This window comes from Hetaerina americana, unplaced genomic scaffold, assembly GCF_022747635.1.
Source record: "Hetaerina americana unplaced genomic scaffold, ioHetAmer1.1.p SCAF_2, whole genome shotgun sequence".
In the NCBI taxonomy this organism is placed as follows: Eukaryota; Metazoa; Arthropoda; class Insecta; order Odonata; family Calopterygidae; genus Hetaerina; species Hetaerina americana.
The window spans coordinates 25918181-25931240 of NW_027286763.1; the positions used below are offsets into that span (position 1 = coordinate 25918181).

The following is a 13060-nucleotide window of genomic DNA, read 5'->3' on the forward strand; positions in this document are numbered from 1 at the left end:
TAACATTGAAAAACTTATCTAAATAATGAAACCATGTCTAAACAACGATCCAGAAAATGCCTCCTGTCATTTTCCTAGCACAGAAAACCTACTTTTGGCATAATTGCAATGTGCCTAAGCAGCAAAATTCGCAAATGATAATCTCATGTAATCTTACTTAGAATAAAACGACATCAATGCCATCACAAAAAGAACTTGTGATACACATTTTACATTAAACTGGGTAGGATGAATTAATGCATCATTCCTGAAGGAATTCAGTTGTGACATCTTTTTAACAATCCTGCAGAACTATAATACGTTAATTTTCATGCATATTATTTTGTGGTATGGATATCCAGTGATGCTGGCTTTAATTTTAGTTGGACTGATGATTAATATATATATATATATATATACATATATATATATATATATATATATATATATATATATACACACACACACACACACATATGTTCATACTTATATAGTATATATATATACACACACATGTTCATACATATATATTCTTTATATATAATTTGGCATCTTCTTCTCAAAGAAAATGTCAAAGCAAGCCTGTATTTGTTCACGAAAAAGTAGAAGACTGAATTGACTAGCCACAAGCCAATAAGGGTCTGATACTGCTATTTTGCACAAATTAAAACAGCAATTTGGAAATCAAACCGCAGCTTGTTTACCATTCAGGAACTCCAAAAGCCTTCAAGACGTTAAGTCCAACACAACAGTCTATATGTGATGAGTAGGTAATATGCAACTGTTGCAACATACCATGCATATGAGGCATTGCCCTAATAATGCAGTGGCAATGCACACCATAAATTTATTTAATGATAATTCTGAGTCGCATTGTTACAAAATTTTGAAGCTTTGACAACAAATGTCTCTAGACAGATTTCTAGTAAAAAGATAATAGGTGTGCGCCAAAAATAACGAGCAATTTCTTTCGATTATTTTTTACTTTTATAAAACAAGTTTGCATTCCAGGTTACTTCATTCTTTGATAGAAGAAAAGATTAATACGATCCACTATATTATGCATAATATTCTTTGAATAAACCTTGTACATAAGTTTTTTTCATAGGTCACAAGTCATGGGTTTATGGATAAGACGATGAAACAAAAGGGCAATCTACACAGTGGATTGGTGAAAAATCTCCCCTCCCCAAAAAAGGTAAAAAAGTTTGCTCGACAGTCCAGGTGATGTCGTCAGTTTTTCTCGATGCAAAGGTGGTTGTGCATCACAAATACCTACCTTAAGGCCAGACCAGACAGCCAACACAGAGTACTACCTGGGGTTAATCAAATGCCTAACAGAGAATCAAGCAAAAACAGCCCAAACTTGGGAGCAGTGAGTGGTCTTTTACCACAAAAATGCACCAGTTCATTTGCCTCTCATGAGTTTCTAGCCAAAAACAAGACTGCTGTGCTTCCCCACCCTCCCTACTCTCCAGACATGGCCCCATGTGACATTTTCCTGTTCCCTTAACTAAAAAGCTCGGTTAAAGAAAAAGAAGAAGCATTCCAGGACTGTATGAAAGAGGGGAAACACCGTTAGGATAAGAGGAGGAGACTACTTGAACCAATTATAATTTGTTAGCGAAGTATTTTTTGTATTTATACATATGTATATATATATATATATATATATATATATATATATATATACACACATATGCGGGTCACAGTAGTAGGAGGTAGAGCGTTGGACAACTGACCAGAAGGCCCGGGTTCAATTCCCGGGCAAGCCTCTCTGGGCACCTGTAGCTCCACCCAAGCTATGCGATTTTTTGGGTAACAGATCTTCCTGGGAAACCATAACCAGCACAGGGAAAGGAACTGGCCCCCCTACCCTGATGAGTGAATTTCACATGCTGTCGGGCTTAGTACTGGGTGAACTCTGCCATCACCTACCAAACAGACCTTCAGGTTGATTACTACATATACATATATATATATATATATATATATATACACACACATATATACATATATACATATATATATATATATATATACATATATATATATACACACAAACACACAACATAAACAGAGTAATCAACCCGAAGGTCAGTTTAGTAGGTGATGATGAGTTCAACCAATACTAAGCCCGAGAAGCAGTTACCAAAATATGACTGCTTCTCTGTTCTAAAAATTCATTCATGCCTATTGACAATAGCGAGCTTTTGCTACTAAGCAAAGGGCTCTCCTTCTACCTCACCCCTAGAACCAACCACCTCAGCAATGTCACTGACACTTGAGACTTTTGCCGGAATCTACGCAGGCATGCTCATCAGAAATCCCAGCCTTGTCCTTAAAACTCTTCCACCATTGACCCAGCACTTACATGATTCCGTCCGGCCACAGAAAATTAACCCAAACCACTCCAATCCAGCCATTCAATAGAAATCTTTATCAACCTCCTCCTCACAAAGATTTAGAATAAAATATTTATAGATTCCTTGAAGCCACCAAAAAACATTTCCCCCTCTCAGATAGAAGCTCTCGGGCATTAAGCATCAAACAAAAATATAATAATCACCATAGCAGACAAGGGGTCATCTGTCATCGTACTAAACATAAAAGACTACAATGTAGAGGCATTACGCCAATTAAACGTCCTTTCTTGCTATACCCCCATGCCCCAAGATCCTAACCCTACATACAAGACTGAAATTCTCTCTTTCCTATTAAATTTTGGTCCCAAAGAAGGTCTCTCATCCAAAGATACATCCATTCTTTCTCCACCTAATCCCAAGCTCTGGGGTAATGTATTCGCCTATGTAATATAAAGTACATTGTTTGCATGGCAAAAGATAGATGTTTTTCAAGAGGCAATTAGCATGGGAATGATGTGAGGGAGCAATGAGGGGATGCAGGAGGGGAGCAGATCTGATAAGCAAATATGTCTTACATCGGGGACTGTTGCAAGTAGCGGAAATATGATGAAATATGCTGGGAGAGGGGGGGGGAAGGGTTGGTGGATCTCGGAAGATCTTTTAGATTGGTGGGTCATCGGTATGCGAGAGGGGCATTGGGGCAGTAAGGACAAGGTAGCATCATTGTCGTGTAAAATAGGAAACAGTTCTTTAAGAAAGGTAGGTTGGATGGAGCGGTGGATTTTATTTTGTAGGAGCTTTTCTGGGCAACAGCATTTGTGGAGTGAATTGTGTAGATTATGGAAGAATTTGTTGAGAGTGGCTGTGCTGTTGCAAATTCAGTGTCCGCGGATAGAGAGATAGAGTTGGAAATCGAGCGTTTGGTGTGGGAAGGTTGACAGCTGGTATTATGTAGGCATTGTTGATTGTTAGTGGCTTTGATATGTGCTGAAGTGGTAAATTTGTTATTGTGAGGTGAGATGTCAGTGTCAAGAAAGGTGATGGTGGAGTCTGAAATGTAAGAAGTGAATTTAACAGTGAAAGAAGAATTTAAGGCTGATAAGAAATTATTGAGAGACTCAGAGCCATGTGTCCAGAGAATAAAAATGTCATCTATGCAGCAGACCCAGAAAAGAGGTCGGTGGGGTTGCTGTGAAAGGAAAGTCTTAGAAAGGTGGCCCATGAAGAGATCGGCGAATGATGGTGCCATCCCCATCTCTGTGCCTTTGGTTTGTAATATAAACAATTTTGGAATGAAAATGCTATTTTGTCAGGATGAAAGTGACCAGAATGAGAAAAAATTCGGTCGAAGGTTGCCCACTGTGGTGGGGGGCGTAGAGAAAGAGACATACACACATACATACATACATGTATATACATACACACAAAAGATAATGGATGTCAACCTGGACTATATCAAATTACACAATGCAGTATCAAGAACTTACTGGATCATGAACAAGAATAAAAAACAGCACACCGGGTTTGACATGCATCCACACTTGCATTAGAGAAGACTAAAATAAATATTGAAAATCATGCTCCACACTATTTTAATAAAAATGTTAATGCTGATTGCAGACAATTAGTACAAAATGTTTTCATGATGTCACGATTAATTTTGATTCATTTCATTGCTTAAAAACAGTAAAAACAATCGACTAGAGGTATTATCATTTGATCAGCAACAATCAAAATGGGCTGTCTGAAGGAATTAAAATCTTATGGAACAGAGTATACAATAATGATAACTGCCTTCATCTACAAATTTAGAAAATGATTAATTCAGAGTGCACCATAAGAACAGGGTGGACAAATGTACTGAATGTTATGTTTGAACGCATGTGTTCTTCAGTCCTCAGTGATGGGAAGAGGTTGCTCAGTCACCACCAAACCCCTTTCCCAAAGATCACTTGCCAATTGAACCTGAAAACAAAGAAAAGAAATGGCTTTACTTACAAAATAAAAACAGAACTTACTATGAAAATTGCCTTTTTTCACAACATCATGACCAACATTTTGACAAAAGTACAATTATGAAGTTTGCGGATTAAAATGATTTTTCTACCTTCTTCGAAACAAGCCCCATATCCATTCATATAACTTTCTCTAAGTCTTAGATTGTTCTCACAGTAATGTCAAATCTCTTTACGAACAACTCCTTGAGACAATGAACTTTCTCTTATTATCATTATTATTTAGTATTCAACATTGTCAGTTGTTTTTTGACAAACATTGACACAATATTGATACATTTCTTAGCTTCATCTAACAACACAGAACCTAACACTCCACACTAAATTAAATTTTCCTTCAATTCCACACATTTCCTCCCTCCCTTCATTCCGTCCAACATACCTATCCTTCCCCTTTTCTCCCCTGAATCCCTTTAAAAGCAATGTTAGTCATTATAAAAAATGAGAAAATACGTAACTAAGGACAAGCAGTAGCTGTGGCATAAGTTTATAATGAAATCCTCTTTATTTCAAAAAAAAGCATGACATTTCACATTATTTTGCTGTCAGGCAAGAAGATTCGAGAACCTAAGGAAGAAGAAAGGTAAATTTCTCCCTTCCTTGGCATTCCTTCAACGTTGCAGAGATTCGGACAAAATACCATCCTGTGTCACGCTAAAACACCATCTTCGGAGCAAGGCTGCCCAAAGAATTTTATGAAGAGCGAGCATCTCACTTCTTCGGGAGCAAGTGCATAACATGCGATACCAATTGGACCGTGTCTCAAAAGAACTCTACCGCCTGCATTTGGAGCTAAGCTGCATCCTGAATAAGGACTGGGAGGCCATAGATGAGATCACAAACATCTTGTCCACTAAAAACTTCACCAGCTCGAGAGAGACGCAGATGAAGAAGTTCCATAAACTCCACCAAGTCCAACATCCGAGCACTCCTGGTCCTGAAAAGGACCGCATGCTGATCAACCTGACGGACCAGACATTGAGTGAAGATATTTCCTCGATTCTGACCAAAGGCCTCAACTTTGCCGTCGCTCCTGAGATACCTAAAGAAAACATCATTATAGGAGTCGAAGATGCAGTGCGGAAGCTACCTAAACATCTAGCCAACAAGATAAGGGAGGATGTCATTCAAATCTCCGCAGGGCAAAACCACCCAGACCCAATACCACCGCTGCAGAACACAAAGCATTGGAAAAACTGCACGACAATAAGGAACTTCTTGTCCTGCCAGCAGATAAGGGGAATGCTATGGTAATCATGAAGAAAGATGACTACCAGAACAAAATTGCAGCCCTATTGGATAGCAGCACCTATTTCCAATTGAAAAGTGACCCAACAGCCCAGATAGAACGACTCACGAGGGAGAAAATCAAACGGTCATCCATCCCAACGGAAGAAAAATGGAGACTTTTTCCATCGGCAGCCAAACCACCGCGTCTGTATGGACTACCCAAGGTTCACAAGGAGGGGGTCCCCGTACGACCCATCGTAAGCAACATTAACGCACCGACCTACAAGCTGGCACAATGCGTTGCGCGTTCTCTCCAACCCTTCGCCGGAAGAACCGACTCATCCGTAAAAAACTCCACGGAATTCATTCGCACCATCAAGAATATCAAAGTTAAGGAATGGGACGTGCTAGTGAGCTTTGACGTAGTCTCTCTTTTCACGAATACTACCATTTATGACTCAATGCTACTAATCAAAGAGCTCACCTCGGAAGGATTACCAAAGGATTTCCCGGACCTCGCAGAACTCTGCCTCAAGAACTCATACTTCCTTTGGAATGATAAGTACTTTCAGCAGAAGGAAGGTGCGGTCATGGGATCACCACTCTCTCCTGTGGTAGCTGACAGTTTCATGGAGAATTTTGAGAAGAAGGCAATAGAGACCTATCCGAAGAAACCATCTCTTTGGATCTGCTATGCCGATGATACCTTTGTCATCTGGCCACACGGGAAAGAAGAACTAGAGTTGTTCCTGAAACACCTAAATCAGCAACATCCTGCCATCAAATTTACCATGGAAACTGAGCAGAATGGTGTTCTCCCTTTTTTAGATGTGTTAGTGACCAAAAAACCAGATGGCAGCCTTTACCATGAGGTATACCGCAAGAAAACCCACACCGACCGGTATTTGGATTTGCGATCACACCACCATCCCGCCCAGAAGAGCTCAATAGTAAATAGACTATTTCATCGCCCTTAGGCCATCTCCGATGCCGAATCACTCCCATCAGAAAAGAGATACCTCGTTTCTGCGCCGGGGAATAATGGATACCCAGAACACATGGTCCAAAAAAGGACCGTCATAAAGGAAATGGAGTTGACGAAAGACAGGATTCTGGCCAAGGAACAGGGCAAGGAGAAACCTGAAAAAGAAAAACCAGCGGCATATGCTACCATCCCGTATGTCGCTGGAAAGGCTGAGAAGATAAGCAAGCTACTACGGAAGCATAACATAACCACTAGGTTCTCCACAGCCAGAAAAATCAGCGACATAATGTCTAAGCCAAAGGACCAAATCCCCAATCTCATGCACGAAGGTGTATATGAGATAAAGTGCACGTGTGGGAAGTCATATATCGGTCAAACAGGAAGGTCCATCAGATGCAGGACCAAGGAGCACCAAAGAGCCACAGATAAGAAACAGTTCCAACATTCAGCAATTGCCGAACATGCGTGGTCGGAACCCGGACACTCTATAAAGTTCGACCAGACTAGAGTGCTGGCAAGAGAAAGGCAATATTTTCCGCAACTCATCAGAGAAGCGGTGGAAATAATAAAAAATCCATACAACTTCAACCGTGAGGACGGCTACACCCTGACCTCCACTTGGAATAGGGTGATTCCCATTCGCTGTCAAGAAAGAGCCAATCAGAGAGCTACCGGCCAGCCAGCGTCTCCTATATATAGCGGCCAAAACGCAACGCACATCACTTCGACCTGAAGACCCCTCCAGGACTGGGGGTGAAACAGTTGTCTACCAACTAAACTATGCAACAGTAATTCCCGGAAATCAGCATGGATTAACCCTATTATTTACAATTACATTTGTATCATTTGCATAAAGAAAAATTCCTTCACTTGGAAGTAAATAATGACATACCCAAAAATAAATTTAAACATAGTAACTAATTTTAACACATATCCAGTGCATTTCCAGTATAATTAAATTTGTGTTTTTCATTTTCTTTTTCATATTTACACTTACTTCATTACACTTCTAATTAAAACCACTGGAGGAAATTGCCATGAGATTGGTGATTTTTTTGTTGTTCATTTGAAACATTAACAACCAAGGTTTCTTTAGTTAAATATTTTCTCCTTAAATTTATTGCTCTACTTAATCAGGATATTCACTACAATAAACCTTAGAATACCAACATGGTATCACACATTCATTTTTTGATCAAATGATCTGCTGCAAATGCATTTTCTCCAACTTAAAATTTCTACAACTAAACCTATCTTTTAAACCTCAAATCAGTTAGACTTATCAAAGTTTGATGGTAACATAACTGAATAGGCAATTTGGATAAAACTAATGGAGGAAGAAAGTAAGCAGAGCTAAGGAATGACATTGTTATACATAGAACTAATAAATTCAGAGCCCCATGTTTCAGTGCCGAGGCCTGGCAAATTATTTGCACTCCAACATACATTGGTTGCTTGGATCATGAATATAAAATTCAGGAAATAGATGCCAGAACTGGCAGACTCAAGGACTCCTCCTTCCCACAGACAATATGGGATAGTAACTGCACGGTCAAGATAGCAAAAATCCCACTTACCACCCACAGCTTCTAGGGAATAATTAGTTTGACTCAAATGCACTTTGACTAATCTGGTCTTTTGATGTCAAAACCCTTCCCGCATGGGACTGCCATTAAAGAATGTAGAGATCGTTAAAGTATTGCTTGCCCTGCTTAACTTGTTTTCACGTTTCTCCTTCCAACCCTTGTCTCTCTCTGTGGGGGGGACCCTACCGCTGTCTGCCTGCTCTCGTGTGTCACATTCCCAACCCATTCCTTTGGGGGCAGAGACCATGAGTTGCATGTGCATGTGACAGTAGAGTTTCCCCTTCTTACTTTTCAATTCTAATTTGCACATTATTGAATAAATATTTACTACACATGTAGGTGCATGTGTATGTTAGTTGATAGTATATGTATTTGCATGCATGTAAGTTAAATAGGTTTTTGCACGAATATATATGCCTATGCGGGTGTAGGTTTGCATGAATACGTTGGTTTTGCAAGTCGTTTTATTCTCTTTTACCAGTGGTGACATAACATCCTACGCCACATGCCCCTGCAGCAGTTTCCAGGGTATTAAGTATATGTAGAATGGTGCTAAAGGGTATTTTGAGTTATGCTAGTTTGGGTTATGAGTATAGTATCGTGTAGTGGCATGATTCATCAAACTAAACCAGCAGACTGACTTAATTAACAATAATTCCTTTCTACTAGAATAGCATGGAGATATTACATCGGAACAAGACACCACCAAAATGTATCCTGATGAAGCATTAAAATTATACTCCTCTGTCAATTCAAACAATCCATAATGTTGCTCATAAAAAATACAAGGGTACTGAACCAACAGCCCGTATCCCGAACCGGTTTACACTAAGCTGAGAGATTGTGTCAATTTGAAGAATTTCCCAAACTGGGATGCATCGTATTTGCATTTGGGAATCTCCAAAAACTACGAAATAACTGTTACCTTGTCTTCCAGCTGGTCCAATGGCAGATCATCCAGAGAAATAAATGCTGGGTATGAATGTATAAGGAACTCAACAGCTGGAGCCAATTCTGCAGACAGCTCAATAAATTGGGGCTCATCAATACCATGGTATTCCCTTGGGTTCTCAATGCAGTGGTAAGCACGAACATTACCCTCCTCAGTCACCAGCCTGCAATTAAGGATTACAAGTCAAAAGGGTATCAAAATATAAGTTAATATTAAAAACATCTGCTCAAAGAGCCTTGAGTTCCATAGGAACTATTCTGGTCCCTTACAGTTAACAGTCCTTTCAGTCTTGAAAATCATGCTGGCCAACTTTTAAAATACCTGCAAGACTCAGAACCAAGTGCTTACTTGTGAGGTTGTACCCAGAAAAATAACAACTGAGTCAATAAAATGTACACCAATGACAAATCCCATACCTGAGGACATTCCCTCTGAGCAGCTTAATCTTCGTGTCCGGCTCCAGTTCTACTCTGTTTGAGACCACACCTTTGTCAATCCTCTCTCCGTCCTCAAACACAGAACATAACTTCTCCTCTGAAAAACATGTATAATAGCAAATTATACACACATATTTATAGAGAAAATACAACTAATGTCATGAAAATTATCTTAAGAATTCCTTTTAATGGGGGAAAGCTGCACAAGACTCTCCATGAACAGGGTATTCAAATTGGAAAAGGATAAATTATTTGGAAAAAGATACAGGCTAAGGTAAGTAAGTCATTCAAAAATTCTTCAGAAAAGCCAAGAGATGGCGCTCGTAGCGTCAGAAAATACTTATTTATAGTAAGCTTCATCTCTCAATCAACTGCTGTTAGAGTTTCAGCCATATCCACCATGTGGTTTCATTTTCATAGTCGATTGAAGCAACCAAGTATTGTTTGTATAGAAAAATGAAAAAAAAATGACTTCCCGGTCAACAAACACTCCTATTTAAAAGGCAAAACATTGAAAGAGATCAAAACGAGTTGGATGAAGTTCATAGTACACCTAGCCCGGTGTTTGCAACCTTCTAAAATTGGATAATTGAGTTTAAACAAGGCTGTACGAGGCCTGTCCAATAAATACGCGAACTGGTGCAATCTGGCAGCCATGACGTGCACTATAGCCCCGCCCACTAGTGGCACTAGTTGTCTAAGACCCAATGGTGCTTGTGTGGTCTGTGCTTGGTGGATTGTCTAGCTATGCGTATGATGCCAGTTATGTTAGTTTTTGTTGTCCTTGTATTCACTGTTTGCCGAAAATGGAAATTGAAGAAATCATGGAGGTACGAACCAATAAGCATTCCTCAATTATTTTTTGTGGAATGGAGAATTCTACGAGCAGGCAGAGGGAGCAGCCATGGGTTCGCCGCTGTCTCCGGTAGTAGCTAACCTGTTCATGGAGTATTTTGAAGAGAAGGCTCTTAACCAGTACGAGAAAAAACCTAGGATGTGGTTAAGACATGTGGATGATACTTTCGTCATCTGGCAGCACGGCGCAGCAGAACTTCAGAAATTCCTCGAGTTCCTAAACTCACAACATCACTCCATCAAATTTACGATGGAAGTAGAAAAGGACAACCAACTACCTTTCTTGGACGTGTTAGTCACGAGGAGGAGTGATGGGAAGCTGGGACATGCTGTCTACAGGAAGAAGACGCACACTGACCGTTATCTTAACGCAGCCTCTCACCACCACCCGCTTCAGAAGACTACTTTGGTGGACACACTAGTTCACCGAGCCAATGAAATTTCTGACGCCGATTCTTTGCCAGCGGAAAAGAAACATCTCCTGAAAGCATTGCAGCAAAATGGCTATCGGAACGATATGGTCCTTAAAAGGGCCGCCAGGGAAGAAAGGCGAAGACGGGATTGGGACAAGTCCATCAAGCAGACGGAACCGGACCCAAACGCATACGCTACCATTCCCTACGTATCCGGAACATCCGAGAAGATAGCCAGAGTCCTAAAAAAACATGAGGTGGTGACAAGATTTAACTGCACCAAGAAAATAGCCGACGCTCTCCCTGGACCGAAGGACCAAATTCCGAAAGACTTATATGAAGGGGTCTACCAAGTACCCTGTTCATGTGGGAAAGCCTACATCGGGGAAACATGCCGCTCATTGAAAGTTCGGATAAAGGAACACCTCCGGGCAACCACAAAAAAGCAGTTTCACCTGTCGGCCATTTCAGAACACCAATGGAGTGAACCCGGTCACGAGATTTCATTCCAAAAAGCAAACATCATAGCCAAGAAGAGTAGATACTACCCGCGTTTAATTAGGGAAGCAATTGAGATCACAAAAAAACCCGGAAAACATTAACAGAGATGAAGGCTACCATCTCCACAACGCGTGGAAGAGAGTTCTCCGGGAATGGACCAATCAGGGAGCAGCCACTAGACGGGACCACCTATATAAGGGTGGCAAAATTCCGAGTCCCTCATCTTCAACCTGAAGACGCCGAATGCAACTTCGGCGAAACTGTTGTCTGAATCAAACAACGACGCGGTGAAACCCGACAATGCAGAGTACTTCAATGTATGCCTATTTTGACGACCCTCCGAAATCCTAGCTTTTGGATGACTTAAAAATGCTGGAGAAGTGCTGGGAAAATTAACATATTTTCCCATCAATAATGCGCATGCTATCTAAACAAAAATGTTCAGACGATCGAAAAAATGACAATGCGCGTTATGTAAAGAAAATTCACAATAATTTATAGAAGAGTTTCGCAACAATAAATTATTCTGGAAGCATGCCTTTCTAATTGCATTCTATTTTATACAGATCTGCTACTGTTACAGTTATTTCATCTCATAAATCCATGAGAAAAAGAAGAACCATATTCAATTTCTATACTTCATTCATTCTAATAGGTAGTGCTTCTTTATTCTAATACATAGTCCTTGATGCATACATAGAGTATGTCGTATTATACACGCATACGTATGAATATATGGCAGGACAAGTAGATCACCCGAATGCAAGAAATTCATCACCCGACTCACAATCAAATAAATGAAGACAATTTATTATTTCTTCAGGCACATCAGCAAGTTTACTCTACGAAGTGAGCTCTTCCTCATCTTCTATCACTGGCATTGAAATATTACCAAAAGCTTTTTCAAATCCATTTTTTACAAAAGTCCCTCTGACACCCTCCCAAATTTCCAGGATCCACTGCCTTATTTTTTCATAAGACACTCTTTTAATCCTTCCCGATTCTGTGTAGTCTTTCATACCAGACATCATCCACATTTCCCAACTATAACGTAACTTTGATTCAAAAGATTTTTTGATGGATAACTCCTGGCAGCCTCGAGATTTCCTTTTTCTTTCCCATAATAGAACACTTCTAGCTTAAACATTGCAGTATAAGATTTTCGTCTCCATGGGTAATTTTCTTGAGAAAATTCTAAATTAGAAAAGCTTAACTATATTCAGGTTTGAAACAATCACCATGTAGGCAGCACTTTCATAGAACTTGGAGGGTGTCTCAAACAGCTGAGCGCCAATACTAACAAAGCGAAGTAAAGCAAACAAAACCAAAAAACTCTTTATTTTTTTATATTTGATTTGCTGAAAGTTACATGATATAGCAAATCAAAGGGCACACAAATCTATGTCTCGTTTAGACACGATTCATAGCAAAAAAGCTATAATGCAGCGTATTGTGTTGGCTTGTAAATATTGTTTAATTTTTGATCCTCCTGTTGTTTGGAATTAATTTCAATCACCTGGCTCTAATCTTCTGTATACTTACGGTAGATATAGTCACAGGCAATTATGATTCCATGTATTCATTGGTTGTTACCATCTATTAGTACATGGATATAGACTTATTTTTACAAACAATATATATATATATATATATATATATATATATATATATATATATATATATATATATATATATATATACACACACACACACACACTCATTCCCACACACAAGCACGGCA

The 13060-nt window shown here is 39.6% G+C and overlaps 1 protein-coding gene across 3 annotated transcripts in view; it reads right to left on the reverse strand.

Annotated features, from left to right (window-relative positions):
* Nucleotides 1–3663: 3663 nt before the first annotated feature.
* LOC139687953 (ribosomal oxygenase 1-like) overlaps nucleotides 3664–13060 on the reverse strand; it is a 35240-nt gene continuing 25843 nt past the window's right edge. For all 3 annotated transcript variants that reach the window (XM_071585326.1, XM_071585325.1, XM_071585323.1), the window contains exons 10-12: nucleotides 9530–9647; nucleotides 9087–9276; nucleotides 3664–4310 (exon numbers count right to left, since the gene is read on the reverse strand). In XM_071585326.1, the coding sequence (XP_071441427.1) occupies nucleotides 4236–4310; nucleotides 9087–9276; nucleotides 9530–9647 (383 nt within the window). In that variant the 3' untranslated portion in view covers nucleotides 3664–4235. The remainder of the gene's footprint in view (nucleotides 4311–9086; nucleotides 9277–9529; nucleotides 9648–13060) is intronic.